The sequence below is a fragment of the Pseudonaja textilis genome, chromosome 15 (genome assembly GCF_049901715.1).
Source record: "Pseudonaja textilis isolate UNSWEBS1 chromosome 15, rPseTex1.2, whole genome shotgun sequence".
NCBI classification, from domain to species: domain Eukaryota; kingdom Metazoa; phylum Chordata; class Lepidosauria; order Squamata; family Elapidae; genus Pseudonaja; species Pseudonaja textilis.
This window is the reverse complement of record NC_142004.1, coordinates 12,694,029-12,719,856: the sequence shown is the minus strand read 5'-3', so window position 1 is coordinate 12,719,856 and position 25,828 is coordinate 12,694,029. Positions and strand designations below refer to the sequence as shown.

Sequence of the window (25,828 nt, the reverse complement as noted above, 5' to 3'; positions counted from 1 at the left end):
CTGGGGGATTTGAGCTGGTGAGTTGTGATCTTGCTGTTTGGCTTGAGTTCGTGGTCGTGCTGCATCTTCATAGTGGGTGTCGGTTTCCTCATGTATGGCTCGGAGGAGTTTGAAGTGGGTAGTGATGCAGCTGCAGTGAAGCTTCTGGTCCATGGTTGTGTCTCATCTTCTGAGTGGGTGTGAGTCTGTTTTCTACATGGAAGTGTGGTGGTGGCATCTTGTGTGGCTCTCATGGGTGTGGGTCTGGTGTCCTTCTTCATGTTAGGTACTGCGTCTGTTCATGAGGCGGGTTTCCAAATAGCTGGAAGGCGGAGGTGTCATCTCGTTTGTTCATGCTGTGTGGGCGTTTTTCTATCTCTATGGCTTCTCTGATTATTCTGCTGTTGAAGACACTCATCTCCAGAACAAAATGCTTAACCGATGAACAACACCAAAAAAACCAAACTACACACTCTCACCAACGTACTTACAGCCAATGGACTCCAAAGAAAGAAGATTACCCACCTAATCCAAAAAGAAACCCCAACCAAAATCCAAGACAGAGAACAAGAAAATGGCAAAGCCCTCCTCCCATATATAAAGGCACTACAGACAAAATCAGCAAGATCCTCCAAAAACACAACATTAAAACAGCATTCTGCACAAACAGAAAATATCCACCATCCTAAGAAACCCCAAAGACAAAATCGAATTAGAAAACCAAGGAGTATATGAAATCCCTGCACTGCCTGCCCTACCACATACATTGGACAAACTAACAGAAGAATAAGTGCACGCATTGAAGAACATAAGAACTCAATCAAAAAGAAGAAACAACCTCTTCCCTGGTCCAACACCTCAAAGCCACAGGACATGAAATTGACTTCAAAAATACCAGAACTATCGCCAAAACTGAACACTTCAACAGCAGAATAATCAGAGAAGCCATAGAGATAGAAAAACGCCCACAAAGCATGAACAAACGAGATGACACCTCCCGCCTTCCAGCCATTTGGAAACCCGCCCTCATGAACAGACGAGTACCTAACATGAAGAATGACACCAGACCCACACCCATGAGAGCCACACAAGATGCCACCACCACACTTCCATGTAGAAAACAGACTCACACCCACTCAGAAGATGAGACGCGACCATGGACCAGAAGCTGCACTGCAGCTGCATCACTACCCACTTCAAACCCCTCCGAGCCATACATGAAGCAAACCGACACCCACTATGAAGATGCAGCACGACCACGAACTCGAAGCCAAACAGCAAGATCACAGCTCACCAGCTCAAATCCCCCAGCAACTAAGACTAACCTGAGCACAACCAAGCCCCCACCTGAACAGAACATGCCTCCAACCAATCAGAACATGGCCAACCCCCAACCAATCAGAACACAGCCAAACCCCCTACCAATGAGAACACACCCCACCCAATCAGAACACAGCCAAGCCCCCACCCAATCAAGTCCCACCCCCACTAGCAGTTAAAAGGAAGAAGCAGCTGCAATCTCACATCACTCTGAGAAGCAAGAGCCAAAGACAGAAGCCTGAAGATGATGAATGAGACTTCATCGAAACGTTGCCTAGATACTTCGAATCTTACATGGGAGAAAACCCAAACAACCAAAGATCCACATACAAATACCCGCGAGAACCTCAGAAAACAAATGGTTTTCTCATTTTCCTATACTGACAGCTAAGAGACTTAAGCAAGAAATTGGAAAAAAAGCCACTTTGACATCAATTGGCATTTAATGCTGAAAATAAAAAGTCAAAGGGATAATAAAGATTTCTGGATAATTAAAAGCTTTTGAAAACAGGAAAGGAGAGAAAAAGAATAAAAGGGTAGGATCTGGAAGGGAGGAGACTGCCTGGAATTAAAAAGAACTTACAGCAAAATCTCAACAAGACTTCCAAAAGATACATTCTAGCTGAAATATCACAACAAAAACCCCAGGAAGAGAAAGTCGAAAAAGAAATAAGAAGATATAACTTGGGACTATCTGGATTACTTGATGATTTCTGGATTCTTGGTTATTGTTTTGAATGACTAAAATCAATCGGGTGGTTATTTAAAACTGTTTAAAATGGCTCTACTTTTAGAAGAATTGAAAACGGAACTTAAAAAGTACAAAGAAGATGCACAAGAAGGGAGAGGTTCTTTTGGCTTCGTATTTCAGATTTTAGAAATGGAGATTTGGAATGATGAGAAACAACAAGAAATGCCTGCAGAACAAGAAGATTGCGACAAAGAAGAAGCCATCTTTAATGAACAAGTAAGCTTAGATGGGGGAAAGGGGGGAAAGAGAATGGAAAGTTTAAGATTGGGAAAAACAACTCCAAAAAAAATAGAGTGAAAAATAAGTATAAAATCAGAAAGCAACAGAAGAGGGAAATGCAGAAGAGAGAATTAGAAGTAGAGAGACAAGGGGGTAAAAAGGGGAGGGAGAAGATGAGTGGGAAGAAAGAAAGGAAAAAAAGTTATAAAGGACAGAAGCAAAATATAGAGAAACAGGGCCTATCTAGAGATAATGGGTGAAAACTTAATGGAAAAAGGGATTCTGCAAAGGTGCATAAGATAGTATAGTTATATTAGAAGCAGAAATAATTTTAGAAAATATGAAACAATGTATGATTAAAATGTCTGATAAAATAGCTATTGTAATTCAGTGGAATGATTGTCAATAAATAAATGTAACAAAAGGTATATTTAATGATTTATAAAACATATGTGAAGAGAAATAAGGGAAAAATTAATTATGGAGATTATATGTGTTTTTAAGGAAGTATGATGTTTAATTGAAAAGAAGTGTTAAAGATGTTAAGGTTTTAATGATTATTAATGATAGAACTGAACTGGAATGGAATGAGGGTTTATAATTACATATATTTACAATCTTTCTTTTTTTAAAAAAGAATATAGTGTGTATTATAAGAATGTACCAAGCAGAATTAGATTGGAAGTTATGTATTATGTATTATATTGAAGGTCATAAACTTAAGGTATACCTTGAAGTTTAAATAAGAGTTGAATGGATCCAATCAAAAGATATACAGGTGTCATACTCCAATTAGTAACTACAGGAGAAAATTTGTTTAATGAGAAAAGATAATATGAAATTGAAACAGAATAGACAAAAGTATAAATATAATGAGTTGAATTGAGTTGAATACCATACAATACCCACGAAAACTTAAGAAAACATATACACTGCTCACAAAAATAAAGGGAACACTTAAACCACACAATGTAACTCCAAGTCAATCACACTTTTGTGAAATCAAACTGTCCACTTAGGTAGCAACACTGATTGACAATCAATTTCACATGCTGTTGTGCAAATGGAATAGACAACAGGTGGAAAGCAGAGGCAGTTAGCAAGACATCCCCAAGAAAGGAGTGGTTCTGCAGGTGGTGACCACAGACCACTTCTCAGTTTCTATGCTTTCTGGCTGATGGTTTGGTCACTTTTGAATACCGGTGGTGCTTTCACTCTAGTGGTAGCATGAGACGAAATCTACAACCCACACAAGTGGCTCAGGTAGTGCAGCTCATCCAGGATGGCACATCAATGCGAGCTGTGGCAAGAAGGTTTGCTGTGTCTGTCAGCGTAGTGCCTAGAGCATGGAGGCACTACCAGGAGACAGGCCAGTACATCAGGAGACGTGGAGGAGGCCATAGGAGGGCAACAACCCAGCATCAGGACCGCTACCTCCGCCTTTGTGCAAGGAGGGACAGGAGGAGCACTGCCAGAGGCCTACAAAATGACCTCCAGCGGGCCACAAATGTGCATGTGGCTGCTTAAACGGTCAGAAACAGACTCCATGAGGGTGGTATGAGGGCCCGATGTCCACAGGTGGGGGTTGTGCTTACAGCCCAACACCATGCAGGACATTTGGCATTTGCCAGAGAACACCAAGATTGGCAAAGTCGCCACTGGCGCCCTGTACTCTTCACAGATAAAAGCAGGTGTATCAGTAATGGTGTGGGGTGGCATTTCTTTAGGGGACCGCACAGCCCTCCATGTGCTCACCAGAGGTAGCCTGACTGCCATTAGGTACCGAGGTGAGATCCTCAGACCCCTTGTGAGACCATATGCTGGTGCAGTTGGCCCTGGGTTCCTCCTAATGCAAGACAATGCTAGACCTCATGTGACTGAAGTGTGTCAGCAGTTCCTGTAAGATGAAGGCATTGATGCTATGGACTGGCCCGCCCGTTCCCCACACCTGAATCCAATTGAGCACATCTGGGACATCATGTCTCGTTCCATCCATCAACGCCATGTTGCACCACAGACTGTCCAGGAGTTGTGGGATGCTTTAGTCCAGGTGTGGGAGGAGATCCCTCAGGAGACCATCTGCCACCTCATCAGGAGCATACCCAGGGGTTGTAGGGAGGTCATACAGGCACGTGGAGGCCACACACACTACTGAGCCTTACATCAAAGTTGGATCAGCCTGTAGTGTTTTTTTCCACTTTAATTTTGAGTGTAACTCCAAATCCAGACCTCCATGGGTTGCAAAATTTGATTTCCATTGATAATTTTTGTGTGACTTTGTTGTTAGCACATTCAACTATGTAATGAACAAAGTATTTAATAAGGATATTTCATTCACTCAGATCTAGGATGTCTTATTTTTGTGTTCCCTTTATTTTTTTGAGCAGTGTGTATGTGTGTGTGTGTGTGTGTGTGTGTGTGTGTGTGTGTGTGTGTATGTATACATATTTGACTAAACAAAGGATATGAGAAAATAAAAAATATGAATCATATTGGAATTTTATAATGAGAATATTATATTATAATTAAAAATAGGGGAATGAAATTTTATTTAAATTATGGGGTAAAATTTGGCTATGTGGAAATAAAGAAAAACTATGAAATGGTTATATGAATAGTGTTGGAATAAATATACGACATATTGTAGATTGAGGAATACACCATGTGGATTCTAAATATATTAATTTTACTTTTAATCTTGCTTTTTTTTGGTGTGTTTACTATATATTGGTCTTGAGTTAATTAATGAGGATAATAATGCATAAGGTAAAATAAAATAGGTGGTAAGCTGAAAATGGAAATAATAGGGGATAAAGAATTGAAAATATATGTGAGGAAATGATTTTGATATTGAATTAATGAATTGAAATATGAAATGGAAATTTATTTGAAGACTAGTGGAGTGGATAATAATTTGATGTGTTATTAAATAAGAAAGTTGAATATGTAAGTATGACTACGTATAAACGTTGTAAGAGTCTATATAAGGATGAACTTTGGAGACAGACAGGTGGAAGGACCAAAGACTAAGGAACAATGAGGTAAGAGGGCTGAGAAGGTGCCTCACATCCTGGACATCAACTGTTTCAACTTCTCCCCCAGGATGCATTGGCACTGCACGCCATAGGGCATTGCACGCCAAAACAATGAGACATAAAAATAGGGGGTTTTTTTTATCCATGTCACCACTCTGCTGAACACTTAATCCCCACTGTCTCATTTCTCAGGAGTCCCTAATCCCACTAATCAGTGGGCCATGAGGGGTTTGCAACCGGGCCACAGAAACAGCAGGTGGGTGAGCACGCACATGCGCATCCGCCCTTGCACAAGCAGGGGAGAGCATATGCACTTGCCGTTTGTGCAAATGGGGCTGCGTGCACACACACCCTTGTCAGCCACTCATGCAGAACCATTCTCTCTCCCCCGCACTCCCTCTTGCTGGTCTGCAAAGCCGAAAAGTTTGGGGAACTCTGTCATTTCCCATCTTTTCTTATCTCCTCATCTTTCCTGCTATCTTCTCCTTATTGGTTGGTTTCTTTTGGTTTATCCATAGTTGTTTGTAACTTACGATTAGTGATTGTAACTATGATGTAACCTACTGTATGAGCTATTATTTGATGTTCATCAGAGGTGGGACTCAGCCGGTTAGCTAGCTGAATCTAGCTAACTAGCCAACTAGCTGAATCCCACCTCTGAGGAACTGCACGAAAAGGAACTCTGCTTCGTCTCAAAGACAGCATCGCGGAGGCTCAACTCTCAGGGGATAGGATGGGAAATTGGACCAGCCACCCACTGCCCTCGAGGAAGTCTTGGAGAAATTCCCGGGTAGGCACCAACCTTGCTCAGCTTGGGCCTGTCGTAGGGCAAATGTCGGTCGATGGTGCACATCACAATCCTGTCCGAGAAGCCCTCTTGGCGGAGAGTCTCTGCACACACCAACCCAGCAGGACCTGCCATAGGAAGAGACGGCCAGTGGAAGCATCCGTCCTTTGGCAGCTGAGAATCCCCCATTAGGTCTTCTCCGTCTTCCTCCCAGAGTGGCGATAGCAGTAGCCCTTAGACTTAGATACCGCTTCACAGTGCTTTATTCATTTGCACCAAGACAAATTCCAATCATACTTGGCCAATAAAGAATTCTATTCTATATTCTATATTCTATATTCTATATTCTATATTCTATATTCTATATTCTATATTCTAGTCTAGTCTAGTCTAGTCTAGTCTAGTCCTATTCCATTCTATTGCTATTCTATTCTATTCCATATTCTATTCTATTCTATTCTATTCTATTCTATTCTATTCTATTCCATATTCTGTTCTATTCTATTCTATTCTATTCTATTCTATTCTATTCTATTCTATTCTATTCTATTCTACTCTATTCTACTCTACTCTACTCTACTCTACTCTACTCTACTCTACTCTACTCTACGCCTCTCTAATTGGTTTGTAGAGTCAGCCTCTTCCCTCAACAATCTAGGCCCTCATTTTACCTGCCTGGGAAGGACAGAAGGCTGAGTGAACTTTGAGCCTGGTGAGATTCGATCTGCCAAATTGATACGATGCTCCCAGGAAGCAGGAACGGTGCTGCTACAGCACAGAGGCACCAATTGAGCTGGACAACTATTTGATTTGGAGGTTTGATCCAAAAACAATTCTACAGAATCCCCAGACTGAATGGATTTTTCAGAATAAAGGAGAAAGCCCACCTGAATGACTGAATCAGGGCTTCCATAATTGGATGTTGTTGTGAGTTTTCTCCACAGTTCTCGGAAAATCTGAGCAAAACCAGATTCATTTTGGGCATCTGAAGGGAGGGGTGGACATCCCTGCTCCTTGAACCACGTAGTGGAGTTTCCAGCAGGGCACCCACCCAAGCAGGGCTCTGACCCGCCCCCGCCCCCAAGTTGAGACCTCCACCCTTGGGCACCTCCTGTCTCCACCAGCCGGTACCTGCCCCAATGATGAGCACGTTGGTGCTGCTGATGCTGTAGTTGCTCAGCGAGATGCATTTTGCCATCACCTTCGTCCGCTTCTGGGCTTGAAGAGCCTGGGGTCCAAGAAGGGGCCATGTCAACTCAGTCCCAAACTGAAGCACGCACCATATCAATCCCTACACCTCTGGCCAAGTCTCCTCCAACTAGGACCCAAGTTGAAGAGGTGGACTTCAACACCCAGAATTCTTGTGCTAGTGGCGGGAAGAATCTGGGATTTGAAGGCATCCAGCCTGTGAAAAGCTGCTCTACACACAATTAATCAGTTAGCAATAGCCCTTAGACTTATATACCACTTCATAATGCTTCGCAGACCTCTCCAAGTGGTTTACAAAGTCAGCCTATGGCCCCCAACAATCTGGGTCCTCATTTTAACCACCTCGGAAGGATGGAAATCTGAGTCAACCTCAAGCCGGTCAGGATTGAATTCCTGGCAGTGGGCAGAGTTTGCCTGCAATACTGCATTCTAACCACTGCACACCATGAAAGGAAGGAAGGAAGGAAGAAAGGAAGAGAGGGAGGAGGGAGGGAGGAAGGAAGGAAGGAAGGAAGGAAGGAAGGAAGGAAGGAAGGAAGGAAGGAAGGAAGGAAGGAAGGAAGGAAGGAAGGAAGGAAGAGAGGGAGGAAGGAAGGAAGGAAGGAAGGAAGGAAGGAAGGAAGGAAGGAAGGAAGGAAGGAAGGAAGGAAGGAAGGAAGGGCAATAGCACTTAGACTTATTTGCCTCTTCACGATGCTTTGCAGCCCTCTCTAAGTGGCTGAGTCAACCTTGAGCTGGTTAAGATTGAACTCCTGGATTCAGCAGTGAGTTAGCCTGCAGTACTGCAGTCTAACCATTGCACCACCACGACTCCTATTAGTTAATTAGTTAGTTAGTTAGTTAGTTAGTTGAGTTATATGGCTACCCATGTCCCTTTTATGTGACTGTAGGTGGCTTACAATCAAATAATTAAAATACACAACAGAAAAAGTAGAGACTAAAAATTAAATTAAATTAAATTAAATACATAGCACCGGGGCATTAACTAACCCGTCACTCTCACAGTTAGAAGATGGGCTCTATCCCATGCCTTTTGAGGCACAAAGATAAGGTTTCAAGACCTTACAAATGGCCAACAGTGATGTCGCCAGTCTAATCTTAAGAGGGGATTATGTTTGAAAGCGTGCTTGCCCTGGCAGGAAAAGCTCTCTAGGGTACCCAGAGAATGCCCCCCACCTGCCAGCTCAATAGGGCAAGGATGTTTAAGGACAAATCTGCTAAATGCTGGAAGTGCCACCAGATACCTGGGTCATATTATCATATGTGGTGGACCTGCTCAAAAGCAAAAAAAAATACTAGACAAAAATACATACGTGGTGGGAAAAAATGATAAAACAACATATTGATTTAAAACCAGAAATATTTCATTGGGGATTCAAAAAATACAGTAAGGAAAATGCATATTCAGTTATTCATATATTAACTGCTACTAGAATTGTATTTGCACAAAATTGGAAGAGTGAAGAGATACCTCCAGGTGAGAATGTGATTAGGAAAATATTAGAATGTGCGGAAATGAATAGATTAACGCTGGTAATTAAGGGGAAAGAGCAAACTGAGTACTATATGGTATGGGATCTATTTTACCAATGGTTAAATAATAAAAATGGAAGTTAGAAATAGGGAAACAAGGTAAAGAAGATATGTTAAAAGAGATAAGTAAATATTATGACTATAATATTTATTGAATATTATTATATTTATATAATATTATCAAATATTATTGAATATTAAATAATATTGAATATTATTATGTTAATATTGTAGAATTAATATGTGGAATATTATTATGTTAAAGATTGCAGAAGCAATATTAATTTAACGAAGGATGTTGTAATTTTGATTATTGTTTAACAAAGATATTGATACCCAGACAACACGCTATTCAACTGAAGATGGAATGATTATATTAAAAATAAAAAATATATAATATAATAATAATAGGGCAGGAAGATAACAAAAATGCACATTAATCAGTGCAGCACCGTAAACTACCCCTGCTGGCTGGTGAATTCTGGGAGTTGTCCACAAGTCTTAAAATTGCCAAATTTGGAGGTCTCTGGTATAGGAAATGCCAGACAGGTGGGAACCCACTTTCTACCCGCCATTTCCTACTGGTGTTGGACATAGCAAACTTGTGGATTGAACTGAGTGCAACAACACAGCAATTGTGATTTGTAAAACCTGGTTTAGGGTTAGCAGATTGCATTAACCTAGCCCCAACTCCTACGATCAATCGGAAGAAGACTGCTAGTACCCTTTCCATCAAATCCATGTTAATGAAAGGCACCAGGGGTCAGGAACTGCAGTTCACAAAAGCTCCACCTTTTAAGCAAAGATGTTCACCTGAAAAGGTACCACCAAGGAGGAACAGCCTGCTCCTTGAGGGGCTCCATTACCAGTGGCCAGTGCATGCCTGGACCTCTCGACAGTCCCACCCAGAGCCACCAGCCTCTTCGTCCTGCAAACTCTCCTGACTGCCCAAGGGAAGCTGCCTTGAAGAATAAATGCCCAGGGGTTCAAGTAGGGTGGGGCGGGATGGTAGACCTTACAGCTCACCTGTTTGCTTGCTCGGATGTACACTTTTTCCTTCTCGATTTTCACCTAGAACGAGAAAGAATGCCTTTGTCAACTCCTCTTTTTGTGTTGTACAGGTAACCTTCAAGAAGTGAGGGGAGCCAAATGTCAACTCATAAAATAATTCTATGGTCTTTTTAGAGTTGCCAACAGAAAGGGAGGGGGGAACAGTGTGACAGCTTGCAACCAAAACTGCATTCCATAAATGTTTTCAAAGATAGTAACTGTGATCAAAGTTTCTGCCACGCAAAATTCTAACTGAAAAGTATGATTAATGACTCTTGGCTATGGATGTGTCTCATTGGAGAATATGAATTACAATACACCCAAGGGAAAACCAGGGTCAAGGGTGACAGTGAATTATGTGTCTCAGAGTCGGTTATACCCAGGCAGTGCCAGACAGTTTAACCCCCAATAAATCCTTTTTAAGTTTTGGAAGTTTGGCTTGAGACTCATGATTTAATTGGGGTTAAGTGCCAGAATCCTGACAGCCTTCATGTTTCATGATGTAACTTTCGCCCTCATTAAAATAAGGGTCTGATTATTCTAAACCTAATCCAGCTGCCCCACAACCCAATGAAAAACAGGTTGTCTTCAGGGGGAAACGGTATCAAGAGGATGGCAGAAGAAGAATGCCCAACCTGACCCAGCAGAGGCTCAGAATCGCCTCCAAAGTTTTCCCAGATCCAAGGATCGATGGTCATCCCCAACACATGGTCACTTCAGCTTCCCTCAGAAATCTTTAACAGGTGCTGGATCACCATCTCTCAGAGCTGCTCCAGGGCATCCTGCCCAGGTTTGGCTACATGCAGGGGTGGGCTGCTATCAGTTCGCCCCAGTTCAGGCAAACCTGTAGCTAACAGGTAGCTAATTTTATGGCTGGTTCAGCGAACCCACATATCCCACCCCTGGCTGGCCCCACCCACCCCTCCCCTCCCCTTTCCTCTCAGGAGTCCCCACCCAGCCCGTTTTGGATGCAGGTAAGTGCAGGGTGCACGTGGAGGGCGAAAAATGGGCCTCCCGGAAGTTCAGGAAGGCCAGAAATGGGCCCATTTCCAGCTACCAGAGAGCCTCCAGGGCCCAGGGAGGGTGAAAAAGGCCCCCGCGCCTGGTGCAGGAGGCCAACAAGGCCACGCCCACCCAACAACCAGGCAGAGAAACCCATTGCTAAAATTTTTGAAGCCCATCCCTGGCTACGTGACCTCTAAGTTCCCTTCCAATCCTAGGATTGTATGAGTAAGACCAAAGAAAGAGTCTCAGAGCTAAGAGTTGGTTGGGCCTTTGTGGGACAGATCAGGTAGAGCTCCTTATGCACCACTACGTCCATGGGTGCTGACAAGGAGGCTGTGTGTGTGTGTGTGTGTGTGTGTGTTTTGTGTAGACTGCCATCTCCTTTCAGCCCCTCTATAATTTCTCTTTATGACCTGGAGGACTGACAAGGCAGAGCTGGGCTCCTCAGACACCGTTTGGGTCCCAATCTGCCTCCTCTTTGCCCATCCTGACTTCACCTTGGAACCTCAGTTGACCTGGCCAAGGTGTATGAAGGGAAAACTCCCCCACAAAAGTCTTTGACAGCCCCCAGTTCAAGGAGTCACAGTCTGTAAACTTTTCAGGGTTTCTCAATCGTGGCCGCTTGAAGATGTATGGACTTCATGATGCCTGGGGAATTCTGGGAATTGAAGTCCGCCTATCTTCAAGTGGACAAGGTTGAGAAATTCGGGTCTAGGGATTAAAGGGAGTGGCTTTCTGGGATATTTCCCAGGGACCACCTGGCTCAATAGACCGAAGGAGGCAATTTGTCTGACGCTCTGCAAACTTGGATGGTGTCGTGGTTTGCTGGCAGCCTGCGGAGACGGCATTGGAATCGGATAGTGGGGAAGAACAGAGACCAATCCAGGAGTCTGGAGACGACTCGGATGAGGATCCTCCGTCCAATGCAGAGATGGGGCCAGGGCCAACTGGGAGTGGGGTGCTGACTCTGGAGCCTTCGGAGTCTGGCAGCAGCGAAGCAGAGGACCCAGGGGAGCCTGTTCCCAGTGCACATAAGTGCAGAGCTGCTAGAAGGCGAGAGCAGCTGAGACAAAAGGGGCGACTCAGGAGTAAGGCTTAGAGGTGGTTGCCCCTCCCATAAAAGTCAGGCCAAGATGACAAAACCTTTGCAGGAAGCAAGGTAGCTTCATTGGTTCTAAGTCATTCTTGAAGCTCTGTGTACTTTGGTTGTTTTTTTCTTGTACTTCAGTTGGTTTCTTTTATAGTTAATTGGATACTTCTCTTTTTGGCAGCATTCCACAGAACTAAAGGATGTGTGCTTATCTTGGGGGACTGTTTGAGCTTAATTCCAGCCGGGAATGAAAACAATTCCCAGCGTTGCAATAAAATAGGTTTTGTTTTTAAAACAAGTTTGTGAATAATTACGGTTTACAAAGCCTGGGTCAAAACAGATGGGGGTTGGGAGTGGGGTGGATAGCTGCAGATTCCCAGGGACAGATGTTGTTTTCCTCAGATGACCTGCTCCTGGCTTGCTGTTAAACTGAAGACCTCTCACCTGGAATTTGGGGAGACTATCCAGCCCTGGGAAGTCTTCGATATCACCAGTGCCGATGTTGAAGCAAGCCCCGTGCCAGGGACATCGGACCCGGCCTTTGGACAAGACCCCTGCAGGGGGACCCCAAGAAAGAAACAGCAAAATTAGCTCCCCCTCTTGGCTGGAAGTAGGCCAACCGTTGCTGCTTTGAAACAAAAAAGAGGTAGCTGAACAGAAAGTAAGATTTGCCATGAATTAAACATTGCAAGAGGAGAGCTGGGTTAATTCTATAGCAGTGTCTCTCAACTTTAGCAACTTTAAGACCTGGGCCTGGCTAGTCTAGTGAAGAGAAGGACCAGGGGAGACAGGAGAGCAGGATTCTAGTATTTGAGGAGCTGCCCCAGAGAGGAGGAGGAGGGGGTCAAGCTATTTTCTAAAGCACCTGAAGGCCAGACAAGGAATAATGGATGGAAACTGAACAAGGAGAGATTCAACAGGGAAGTAAGGAGGAATTTTTCTAACTGTGAGAATCAACCGTTGGAACAGAAGTTGCCTTCGGAAGTTGTGGGAGCTTCATCACTGGAGGCTTTCATGAAGAGACTGGACTGCCCTCCGTCAGAAATGGTGTAATAGGATCTCCTGCTTGGACAGGGGGGTTGGACTAGATGACCTACAAGGTTCCTTCTAACTCAGTTAATCTATATCTGTATCATATGCTGGCTATAAAAATGGACAACCATCATGGAGAGGAGATAATTTTTCAAGATCCTTGTAGACATCTCATCAGGAATCCACCAAGGACCAATTATAATCTAGAGTGGTTTTGCTCACCTGTTTGGAAGGGGGGAGGAGAGGAATAAAACCTACACGCCATGGCTCTGATGTGGATTAATGAAGGGAAAAAAACAGTCCTTTTGCAGGGACCACCAGAAAGATTTAAAACACGAGCTGACTGAGAAGCAGACAAACCTACATGGGATCAAACAATGAGTGACAGGATCTTCTAGTCTAGCGTTCTCACTGCTTTCAAGAGCCTTGCAGGTTTCTTCTTTGGGCAAACAATTGTCAGAACTTCCCTAAGCCTTTTTCAGGCCAGTCTTGCACAGACATCTTCTAGCTCAGGGGTCTCCAACCTTGGCAACTTCAAGACTTGTGAACTTCAACTCCTAGAATTCCTCAGCAAAGCTGGCTGAGGAACTCTGGGAGTTGACGTCCACACGTCTTAAAGTTGCCAAGGTTGGGGACCCATGTTCTAGCTAACCCTGACTCCTAACCCTGACTCCTGCTCTGGGGTGGGTGGAGTAAAACACACCTTTCACCAGTGGGGCGCCGTAGTGAGGACACTTGTGGCCCATGGCATAAAACTCTCCGTTTTCTTTCACCAGCAGAGCCTTCCCACAGCCCAGGTCAACTTCTCGCATCCTAGGGAGAACAAGAAGGAGCATTGTTAAACATCTTTTCCATGCAGACCTGACTTTGCCAGAAGCCCAGCAGAACAAGAACAGTCTGTGATCGCACCCACATGGAAGGAAGTGAGAGGCAGAACTGTCCGGCTAGATCTCAGCAAACTTCCCTCTGGGTGAGCTACATTCAGCCGGTTCTGACCAGTTCTGGAGAGCCAGTAGCAGAAATTTTGGGTAGTTCGGAAAACCAGCCAATCCCACCTCTGACTGGCCCCGCCAACCCCATCTCTTCTCTGGATCCCATCAAGTCCCGGCCGATTGGCTGGGTCTCCTTTGGTTGCCCTGCACAGGAGCTGAAAAGCAGGTCAGTGGGGTGGGGAGGGAAGGAGGATTTTGCAGTATATCCTTCCCCTGCCACGCCCACCAAGCCACGCCCACAGAACCGGTAGTAAAAAAAAATTTGAATCCCACCATTCTACATGGCTGTCCTGCAAATCACGAAAACTGGATCCTGTTTTGACCAACAAGGTTTCCAAAGCAGAGGCAGAAATTAATGCCCAGAATGACACTATGCAAGTTTATTGGTCAGAAATAACCAATGTACAGATAGAAGAGAATATTTGTCACTTAAGGGTGAACTGCAGATCCTTGGTGGCAGGGGTGGGATTCTACCAGTTCGCACCTATTCGCTAGAACCGGTTGTTAACATTCTAAGCACTTTGGAGAACCGGTTGTTAGAAGAAATTACTGGCCTAATCCTGTAACAAAGGCAGGAAGGAAACATTCTGGTGTTGCTTACAGAAACTGCCTCTCCGTTAACCCTTATTACATTCTTGGCAGGACTAGACTTCCTGTCTCAGGAACTTCTCTGGAGTTTTTTTCCCCTCCTTTGCTGGTCCTTTGCTTGTGTGGAGTGACCATTCAAAGTTACAATGGCACTGAAAAAAGTGACTTATGACCATTTTTCACACTTATGACTGTTGCAGCATCCCCACAGTCATGAGAGGCCAGGCGAGGGAATGTGTGCCTCAATGTGAGTGATATTGAGGTGGTCATGTCCAGCCAATAACATGACCACCAAGCCACTCCCACCAACTAAGCCATGCCCACAGAACCGGTTGTTAAAAATTTGAATCCCACCCCTGCTTGGTGGTCTCTGAGCTTAGTAGTTTTCTTGTAGAAGTTTCATTGCCAAACTAAGTAACATCATCAGTGCTCGAAGGGGTTGGGGGAGAAGGACTGTAGGGTCCTTGGTGCTCTCTGAGCTTGGTAGTTTTCCTGTAGATGATTCATTAACAAACTAGGTAACGTCATCAGTGCTAGCATTGATGATATTACTTACTTGGATAATGAAATGTCTGCAAGAAAACCACCAAGCTCAGAGAGCACCAAGGACCCCACAGACTTCCTCCTCCTCCTCTTTCTCCTCCCTGCAAACCCCACCCCCTTCTAGCACTGATGACGTTATTTAGTTTGGGAACGAAACTTCTGCATGAAAATAACCAAACTCAGAGAGCACCTGCAGCAGCATGGGCAACTCGGGAGTAAGGCTGCAAGGTAATGGCCCCTCCCTTAAGAGATAAAAGCCAGCTGAGAAACCAGAGTCCTTTGCAGGAAGCAAAGAAGTTTTTGCACTCAAGCCTTGTGGACGTTCGGATTATCTTGGTTGGTGTTTGGAGACTCTTTGTGTTTGAAATATTTCTTAGAAACTTTATCTCGTGTTCTTGGCAGCCTTGCACAACCTTGGCAAGGCTTGTTTTTATCAGAGACAATTAGTTTGAAACAGCCTTTTAACCGTGAAGGAATGGAATTTGTAAAGAATCATTAGAAGGTTTTGCTGTTACCTCTGTCTGGTGTTTCCTTATGTATACTGAGAGTATTTACACCAAGACAAATTCCTTGTGTGTCCAATCACACTTGGCCAATAAAGTATTCTATTCTATTCTATTCTATTCTATTCTATTCTATTCTATTCTATTCTATTCTATTCTATTCTATTCTATTCTATTCTATTCTATTCTAACAAGATTTGGGTCAGAATACAGAATTCCACAGCCAGCAAAGCTGGCTGAGGAATTCTGGGAGTTGAAGTCCACGAGTTGCCAAGGTTGGAGACTCCTGGATTAGACGCCATTCTCAGAGAGTGAAGCAAACGTTTGAGTGATAGGCAGAGTCTGCAGAGAGCAAGCCTCCCCCCCCACCTCATTTTGATTAAAGCAGCGTTTCCTCAGCCACTTTAAGATGGACTTTAACTCCCAGAAATTTTGCTCGCTGGGGGATTCTGGGAGTTGAAGTCCACACACCTTCAAGCAGGTGAAGTTGAGAAACAGTTTTGAAATCCCAAGAAAAAGCCCTGGGCCCCCACTGACTGTCCATTGTCCAGGTCCTTCACGTGGCAAACGGAGGCCTCCACCACATCCTTCACGTTCCGGTAGAGGTTGAGGGCGACCGGGTGCTCCTCCAGCTGGTAATGCCGCGAGGTGCCGTTGGCCTTGTAAACAATGGGGCTGGCCTTCCCATTGGGCGACGCCTCCTCTTTGATGCGCTCCTTCTCCGGCAGCACCACCTCGATTTTCACTTCCACTGCAGGAGCAAAGAGACGGAGGTGAGAAGGACGGGGAGCATCTTCGACGCCGTGAGCTCGAACCCAACCAATTAAATAGTTGTGCTGGTTAGACAGTACATAGTTAGTTTAGGAATAAGAGCTGCCCCTAAAGGGAATGCTTCATGGGAGATGTGGTTCATGTCAAGTGGTCACATCTGTAATTGGTCAGGGAATCGATCTCTGGTTGGGCTGAGGCAGCTTGGGGACATTCTTACCTGGACCCCAGCATCATGCTGGAGTTTTCCTTTGCCTTCCATGGAGGACCTGTATCCTGCACGAGTCAAAAAGAGGGCTGTGAAAATATCTACAGACCCCTCACATCCTGGACATAAACTGTTTCAACTCCTACCCTCAAAAGGACGCTATAGAGCCCTGTACACCAGAACTACTAGAATACAATAGAATTCTTTATTGGCCCAGTGTGATTGGACACACAAGGAATTTGTCTTGGTGTAAATACTCTCAGTGTACATAAAAGGAAAGATACATTCGTCAAGAGTCGAGAATCATCAGGTACGACATTTAATGATAGTCATAGGGTACAATAAGCAATCAAATCATACTAGGAAACAGTCCATATAAATTGTAAGGATACAAGCAACAAAGTTACAGTCATACAGTCACAAGTGGGAGGGGATGGGCGATAAGAAGTGATGAGAAGTTTAATAGTAATAGTAGTACAGACTTTGTAAATAGTTGGACAGTGTTGAGGGAATTATTTGTTTAGCAGAGTGATGGCGTTTGGGGGAAAATTGACCTTGTGTTTAGTTGTGCTGGTGTGCAGGGCTCTATAGCCTCGTTTTGAGGGAAGGAGTTAAAACAGTTTATGTCTGGGATGTGAGGGTCTGTAAATATTTTCACAGCCCTCTTTTTGACTTGTGCAGTATGTACAGGACCTTGATGGAAGGCAGATTGGTAGTAATTGTTTTTTCTGCCGTCCTAATTACTCTCTGAAGTCTGTATCTGTCCTGTTGGGTTGCAGAACCAAACCAGATAGTTATAGAGGTGCAGATGACAGACTCCATCATTCCTCTGTAGAACTGGACCAGCAGCTCCTTGGGCAGTTTGAGCTTCCTGAGTTGGCGCAGAAAGAACATTCTTTGTTGTACTTTTTTATGACATTTCCCCCCCGAACGCCATTACTCTGCTAAACAAATAATTCCCTCAACACTGTCCAACTATCTACAAAGTCTACACTATTATTCCTATTAATCCTATTAATAATTAGTCTCATCACTCCTATCACTGATCCCCTCCCACTTGTGACTGTATGATTGTAACTTTCTCACTTGTATCCTTACAATTTATATGGAATATTTCCCATGATTTGATTGCTCATTGTATTCTATGACTATCATTAAGTGTTGTACCTGATGATTCTTGACTCTTGACTAATGTAACTTTTCTTTTAGGTACATTGAGAGTATTTACACCAAGACAAATTCCTTGCGTGTCCAATCACACTTGCCCAATAAAGAATTCTATTCTATTCTATTCTATTCTATTCTCCTGTATTTGTGTGGCAAATGTCAATCAGTGAAGTACTGAAGAGGTGATCATTTCTGTTGTGACTTGCAATACATTTGTCATCACTCGCCCTGTGCCTCTTCTGGCAAGTAGCCCACAACTTTTTTCTGTTCTGTTTATTTTGAATAAGGATAAGGATGACAAAGATGATAGGGATAGGGATAAGAAGAGAATAGAACAGAATGGAATGGAACAGGAACAAGAACTAGAATAGAATAGAATAGAATAGAATAGAATAGAATAGAATAGAATAGAATAGAATAGGAAAGAGAATGGAATGGAATGGAACAAGAATGGAATGGAATGGAACAAGAACTAGAATAGAATAGAATAGAATAGAATAGAATAGAATAGAATAGAATAGAATAGAATAGAATAGAATAGAATAGAATAGGAAAGACAATGGAATGGAATAGGAAAGAGAATGGAATGGAACAGAACAGAACAGAATAGATTCGAATAGAACAGAACAGAACAGAATAGAATAGGAAAGAGAATGGAATGGAATGGAATGGAATGGAATGGAATAGAATAGAATAGAATAGAATAGAATAGAATAGAATAGAATAGAATAGAGAATGGAATGGAATGGCAATAACTAAGGTACCCTGGAATTTAAATTTTACAAGAAACAACATTGTTCCCAAAGAAGAGTCGGAAGCAGCGAAAGAAAGTGAAAAGGGAAAGGTTTGCCTTTTTTCTTCTTCTCTCTCCTTCCTTATATTGACAATTACGAATAAGAAATTGGAAAAATCCACTTTGGCATCAACTGGCAATTAAGCTGAAAATATAACTAAATGCCAAAGGGACAATAAAGATTTGTGGACATTAAAACCTTTTTCTTCTATAAGCAAGAAGGGAGAGAAAAAGAATAAGGGCGGGATCTGGAGGAGGGAGGAGACTGCCTGGACTTTAAAAGAATCTAAAATAAAATTTCAATAAGACTTCTAAAAGATACATTTTAACTGAAACTTTGCAACTAAATAGTAACCCCAGAAAGAGGAAGTGGGGAAAAAAAGAAAAAGCAAAAAGAAACAGTTTGTGTGTATTTGGATTACTTGGTGACTTTTGGATTTTTGGCTATTATATTTGAATGACTAAAATCAATCGGGTGGTTGTTTAAAATTTTTTACAATGGCATCACTTTTCAATGAATTGAAAATGGAACTTAAAAAGTACAAAGAAGATGCACAAGAAGGGAACGGTTCCCTTGGCTTCGTTTTTCAATTCCTAGAAATGGAGATTTGGAACTATGAGAAACAACAAGAAAAGACTGCAAAACAAGAAGACTGGGACAAAGAAGAAGCCATCTTTAATGAACAAGTAACTATGTGGGGAAGAAAAAGGAAAGGGGGGAAAGAGAATGGAGAATTTAAGACTTAAAAAAACAACCAAAGAAAAGAAAAATAATTAGAAAAATAAATATAATACTGGAAAACAACAGAAAAGGGGAATACAGAAGAGGGAAGTAGAGGTAGAGAGACAAAGGGGCAAAAAGGGGAGGGAGAAGAAGAGAGGGAAGAAGGAAAGGAAAAGAAGCCACAAAGGTCCGGAGCAAGATATAAAGAAACAGGACCTATTTAGAGATAATGGGTAAAAATTTAACTGAAAGGGGGATTCTGTAAAGGTACATGAGATTGTGTTGTTATATTTGAAATAGAAATAACTTTAGAAAATTGGAAACAACATAGGATTAGAATGAAGGATAGAATGGTTAGTGTAACTTAGTGAAATGTTTGTGAATAAAGTAAATGAAATAAAATAAATAAGAATATTGAATTAGGAAGGAATGGGAACACTTTAATTAGTCAATCTTTTATAAAACATAAGTGAAGAGGGAGGGAATTGACTATGGAAAGCTAATAATTGTTCCCATAGAGGTATGATATTTAATTGAAAAGTAACGTGAAAAATCTTAAGACTTTAATGAATTTTAATATTAATGATAGAATTGAATTGGAATGGAATGTTGTTTTGGGCCCTCGCCCTGCCCCCTCGCCTTCCCCTCCCAGTCACTCCTTTCCTAAGAAGGTAAGGGTGATGGTGGCGGATAGAGACTCACCCCATATTCCAGAGCGGGAGCAAAGCGCCCCTTTACTTGCCTCTGGCCCTGGTTGGTGCTACGCACAACTTAGCCATTCCGGGAGACACGCGACTTTCGCTCCAACCCGAGACACTGGCTGGGCTGGCTGCAGGCGATGCTCCGCATCATAATGGGCTCCAGGAGGAGAGGATGCTGCCTCCCCCATTGTGAAATGTGCTAAATTTAAGTGTGCTGCACAAGGTGCTGCAAGGCCATGGAGGCAGTGAGAGGAATATGGGGAGACGCACAACTTTCTCTCCGCCCCAAGACACTGGCAATGGGCAGCTTGACTTGGAACAGCTTCCATTCTGCGAAAATATCTGTGATGACCCCTCAGGGCATGGCACGAAGGCAACACAGTCAGATAAGCAATCGTTATTATCTCCAACTTTGCCCCCAATGTCAAGTTTACCTTCTGGCTGGAGAAAAACTCTCTCAGGAACAGCCTTTCACTGCAGAAAATTAAGTCCAAAACAGGGTCAACACAAACTGTAACTTAAAGTCCAAACAAGCCAAACTGAAATAATTAGTTTGGCAGGGCAGGAGCAAGAATTTCATATTTGAAGGCACAGCAAAACTCACATGGTTGGGAAGACGCCAGGAACACAGATAAGCCATGACGATACAAGATAAAGTCACGTTTGCTCCTAGCAGCCTGCCGCACACAGCCTGCCTTTCTTTTAAACTCTCATTCCCAGATGTGGCTAATGAAGGGATTCGGGGCCCTTTCCTGCCCCATAAGCTATGCAACCCATGTTGCTCTCTTCTCCATTCCCCCCTGCGTGCCCTAGGATGAAGAGGGGGTGGGCCTGAGTCTTCCTCTGAACTCCCTCTCCCTTGTTCTACCTCTCCCCTGCTCTGCCCAGCCGGACTTTGCCCTTCCCCAGTTTCCTCCACAGCCAACAGAGCCACACTCCCACTCCCTGTCAGCTGTTCATCTTCTTCCTTGGATTCAGACTCCGATGGGCATGACAATATATTTAACACCATCAAACATATAGATCTGCTTATCCTAGGTCCTTGGAAAGGACCCAATAGGTGGGTAAAAATGCCAAATCCAGTCTGAACCTCTGGCTGACTGTGTGATGAACCAAAAGACTAAGACTAAGGGGGGGGGAGGGGAGGAGGAGGAGTGGGGTGGGAAAGTCCATATCAGTTAACAGGAAAATACCAGTACAACTTCCAACATGAGATTCTGGCTGGAGATCTTAAGCCACAGCTAACCACTGCAACTACACAGCTCCAACCTGTGTCCAAACAAACCATATTCTGGCCCACAAACCTACCAAGGCAAGGGCTGGTTCCTACAATGCTCGGTGAGATGCAAGTTATCTAACCCTATTCTGAGAATTTAGGTCATTTCCATACCCCACCAGTTTTCTCCTGAAGCAGCTTCGCTAACCATACGTGTAGGGCAGGGGTCCCCAAACTTGGCAACTTTAAGACTTGTGGACTTCAAGTCCCAGAATTCCTCAGCTAGCTTTACTGGCTGTGGAATTCTGGGGGCTGAAATTCACAAGTCTTAAAGTTGCCAAGTTTGGGGACCCCTGCTGTAGGGTATCACCACCGAGGCACTTTTCTTTTAACCACGTCCACAGCTGAGGCCCCCTGATTTATGTGGTTCCCAAGCTGACTTCCCAACAGGAGTGTAGAAAGATGGGATGGGAGGCCAGGAAAGGAATGGAAGGGAGCGCAGACCCCAACAATTAAGGCAGGAGGAGAGTCGGTGGGCAATTTATCCCTTAACACTAGCTGAGCCAGATTCATGCAAAGAGTTTCTCTTAAGGAACTTAGAATGGTAGAGCTGGAAAGTACCTTAGAGATCTTCTAGTCTAACCCCCTGCTTGAACAGGATACCCTATGTCATCCCAGACAAACGACTGACCAGTGTACTGAAAACCTCCAGAGATGGAGCACCACCAACTTCAGCTGTGTTGACTATGCCACACAGCCTGGTGTTGTCTGAAAATGGGATGAGTACGTCTTCTTAGATAGTTTATGAAGATCTTGAAAAGTACTCGGGCTAAGACAGAACCGTGGGGTACCCCACTGCAGGCTTTCCTCCGTGTTGATGTAGTTCTGTTGAAAATTACATGTTGAGTGCAGATGGTCAGCCAGTTGTAAACCCATCTGATGCTGTCTATGCTACATTTTTTCTATCTTATCAGGAAGTGGGCTGTGGCCTACTTTGTCAAATGCCTTACTGAAGTCTAAGTAAACTATGTCCACAGCATTTCCCTTATCCACTAAGTAAAAAAAAGGTGCTATTGCTATTGCTATGGGCTTTTGCACCATCAGCTTGTGAAAATATTTACAGACCCCTCACATCCTGGACATAAACTCCTTCTCTCAAAACGACGCTATAGAGCCCTGCACACCAGAACAACTAGACACAAGGGGAGTTTTTTTTCCCAAATGCCATCACTCTGCTAAACAACTAATTCCCTCAACACTGTCCAACTATTTACAAAGTCTACACTACTATAAATCTTCTCATTGTTCCTATCATCCATCTCCTGCCATTTGTGACTGTATGATTATAACTTTGTCACTTGTATCCTTATGATTTATACTGATGACCCAGGGTGAGATACAAAAGTAATAAAGTCACAAAAACAGGCGAAGTCCCTTTAATTCCTTCAACTTGGCTTTAAAGGTCCAATTATCATTGACTGGAGAAAAAACTCCCCCACAAACAGTTGTGAAAAGGAAGAACTTCCGTTCAAACTCAAAATACATATAAATTATAAATAGAAAAAACAACGCAAACCACACTGAAGCAATTAATGAGACAAGGCAGGATAAGGGCTTGATGACGTCCACATATATCGAAATACATACACTGGGAAGGACGCCAGAACTCAGATAAGAACTGACAGACTAGAAATATTTTCACTTTGCTTCCAGCACTGGGCCATGCGCAGTTTGTCCTTTTAAACAGTCCCCACAGCTGCAGCCCATGAAGGGGATCAGGGTCCCTTCCTCCACCGCAGACCATGCCATTCACGTTTCTCTTTTATCCACTCCTCCCTGCGTGCCCTAGGATGAAGAGGGGATGGGCCTGGGTCTTCCTCTGAATGCCCAGCCGGCCTGTGCCCCTCCCCAGTTTCCTCCACAACCTCCAGAGCCACACTCCCACTCCCTGTCAGCTGTTCCTCCTCTCCCTCAGAGTCAGATTCTAACAGGGGCATGACAGACTGTTTCCTAGTATGATTTGATTGCTTATTGTACCCTATGACTATTATTAAGTGTTGTACCTGATGATTCTTGACTCTTGACAAATGTATCTTTTCTTTTATATACACCGAGAGCATTTGCACCAAAGACAAATTCCTTGTGTGTCCAATCACACTGGGCCAATAAAGAATTCTCTTCTCTTCTCTTCTCTTCTCTTCTCTTCTCTTCTCTTCTCTTCTCTTCTCTTCTCTTCTCTTCTATTCTATTCTATTCTATTCTATTCTATTCTATTCTATTCTATTCTATTCCTGGCAAGAATGGAAACTGCTCAGCTGATGGAGCTGGAGTTTTCTCAGGAGGGCTCCTTTAGCCCTTTCAGCAGGACCAAAAAGAGCGAATTTCCTCACCTTTTGATCAGACTTGGATACCTTTTGGGCAGGTTTTCCTCCTGTCCCATTTTCCCCCCATCCCCAAACTGCCCTGCCCACCCCGGGACAGTTAAGATCTGCAAGAGCTGCGTTGGCAGAACGAAAAGCTGGGAACGGAGAGAGATTTCATACCTTCCCCCGAGAAGACGCGCTGACTGGGCAGATTTTTCTCCGCAAGGAATTTAATAAACATGAGGGCTTTCAAATTGTTTCTAAACAACATGGTGTGGCCCTTTGCAACGGGAAAGATTACTGCACCGTAAGGTTTGTAACGATTAGCATTTAAATGCAACTTTTCAGTAGGAAAAGCAATTCCCATGAATCCTCTCCGCGGAACTTTTCCATTAGTCCCGTGAAGAAAGCAACTTTACAACCTCTTGCTTACTCCTCGTTTTAGTATCTTTGGAGGCTGGCAATGCAACAATGCCACCACCGGCTCCTCTGATAAATGATGGCTCAAAAGAGCCGATTCAGGCCATCTGCCAGGAGGACCTGACAGAGGCGAAACCGGGTGGACAGTTTGCCTCCTGAAAGGGCCGCCCGATGCCAGCCTCAGCCTGATGCGCCAGGAACCATCACCGAAAAATGTGCCAACCGAACTCAGGTTGTTTTCCTGACCTCATCAAAGCAAGGTTGCATGTTGCTTCTTCTTTTTTCTCGAGATGTTTTTGCAGCTTCCCAATTTGGCTCTCAAGCCTCAATTCCTTCTTGGCACTCTTGTTCTTTCTGCGCCAACTCAGAAAGCTCAAACTGCCCAAGGAGCCGCTGGTCCAGTTCTACAGAGGAATCATTGAGTCTGTCATCTGCACCTCTATAACTGTCTGGTTTGGCTCTGCAACCCAACAGGACAGACAGAGACTTCAGAGGATAATTAGGACTGCACAAAAAACAATTACTACCCACCTGCCTTCAACTGAGGACCTGTATACTGCATGAGTCAAAAAGGGGGCTGTGAAAATATTTACAGACCCCTCACACCCTGGACATAAACTGTTTCAACTCCTTCTCTCAAAACGACGCTACAGAGCACTGCACACCAGAACAACTAGACACAGTTTTTTCCTGAACGCCATCACTCTGCTAAACAAATAATTCCCTCAACACAGTCCAACTATTTACAAAGTCTGTAATACTATTACTATTAAACTTCTCATCACTTCTTATTGCCCATACCCTCCCACTTGTGACTGTAGGACTGTAACTTTGTGGCTTGTATCCTTACAATTTTTATAGATTGTTTCCTAGTATAATTTGATTGCTTATTGTACCCTATGATTAAATGTTGGACCTGATGATTCTTGACTCTTGACAAATGTATCTTTCCTTTTATGTACACTGAGAGCATTTGCACCAAAGACAAATTCCTTGTGTGTTCAATCACACTTGGCCAATAAAGAATTCTATTCTATTCTATTCTATTCTATTATATTCTACTCTACTCTACTCTACTCTACAACACAACATAACACAACACAACATAACATTCATTCTTTCCCTGTTCTATTCTGTTCTATTCTATTCTAATGTTATCCTATCCTATCCTATCCTATCCTATTCTATTCTATTCTATTCTATTCTATTCTATTCTATTCTATCTTCGTTCAGCTACAGGGAGTCCTCGACATATGACCACAACTGAGCCTCAAAGTTTCTGTTGCTAAGCGAGACATTTGTTGAGTTTTGTCCCATTTTATGACCTTTCTTGCCACATTTGTTAAGGGAATCGCTGCAGTTGTGAAGTTAGTGATATGGTCGTTAAGTGAATCTGGGGTTCCCAATGACTTTGCTTGCCCGAAGATTATAAAGGGGATCATGTCACCCCTGGACACTGCAACCATCCTAAATATGAACCAGGTGCCAAGCGTGTGAATTTTGATCATGTGACCACGTGGGGATGCTGCACAGGGTTGTAAAAGTGTGAAAAACAGTCATAAGTCACTTTTCCAGGGCCGTTGTTAACTTTGAATCATCAGTAGATGAACTGTTGTAAGTCAAGGACTACCTATAGTGTGCCCAAATACAGTTATTAAAATATTAAAAAGAATTTAGAATTTGAATTAGAATAGGATAGGATATGGAATAAGAGTAGAATAGAATATGGAATTGATAGAATAGAATAGAATTTAGAACAGAATAGAACAGAATATAGAATAGGAATAGCTTTACTGGCTGGGGAAATCTGAAAGTTGCCAAGGTTGGAGACC

General features: G+C 43.3%; 1 protein-coding gene across 4 annotated transcripts in view; it reads right to left on the bottom strand.

Annotated features, from left to right (window-relative positions):
- AIFM3 (AIF family member 3) overlaps positions 1–25,828 on the bottom strand; it is a 59,586-nt gene that overhangs the window by 22,290 nt on the left and 11,468 nt on the right. Inside the window, exons 3-8 of one of the 4 annotated variants that reach the window (XM_087913586.1) lie at positions 16,174–16,387; positions 13,714–13,823; positions 12,423–12,532; positions 9,860–9,904; positions 7,223–7,319; positions 6,107–6,219 (exon numbers count right to left, since the gene is read on the bottom strand). In XM_087913586.1, the coding sequence (XP_087769712.1) occupies positions 6,107–6,219; positions 7,223–7,319; positions 9,860–9,904; positions 12,423–12,532; positions 13,714–13,823; positions 16,174–16,387 (689 nt within the window). Of the gene's footprint in view, positions 1–6,106; positions 6,220–7,222; positions 7,320–9,859; positions 9,905–12,422; positions 12,533–13,713; positions 13,824–16,107; positions 16,388–25,828 lie in introns of those variants that run through there. The other 3 variants (XM_087913589.1, XM_087913588.1, XM_087913587.1) reach the window with 3 other exon arrangements.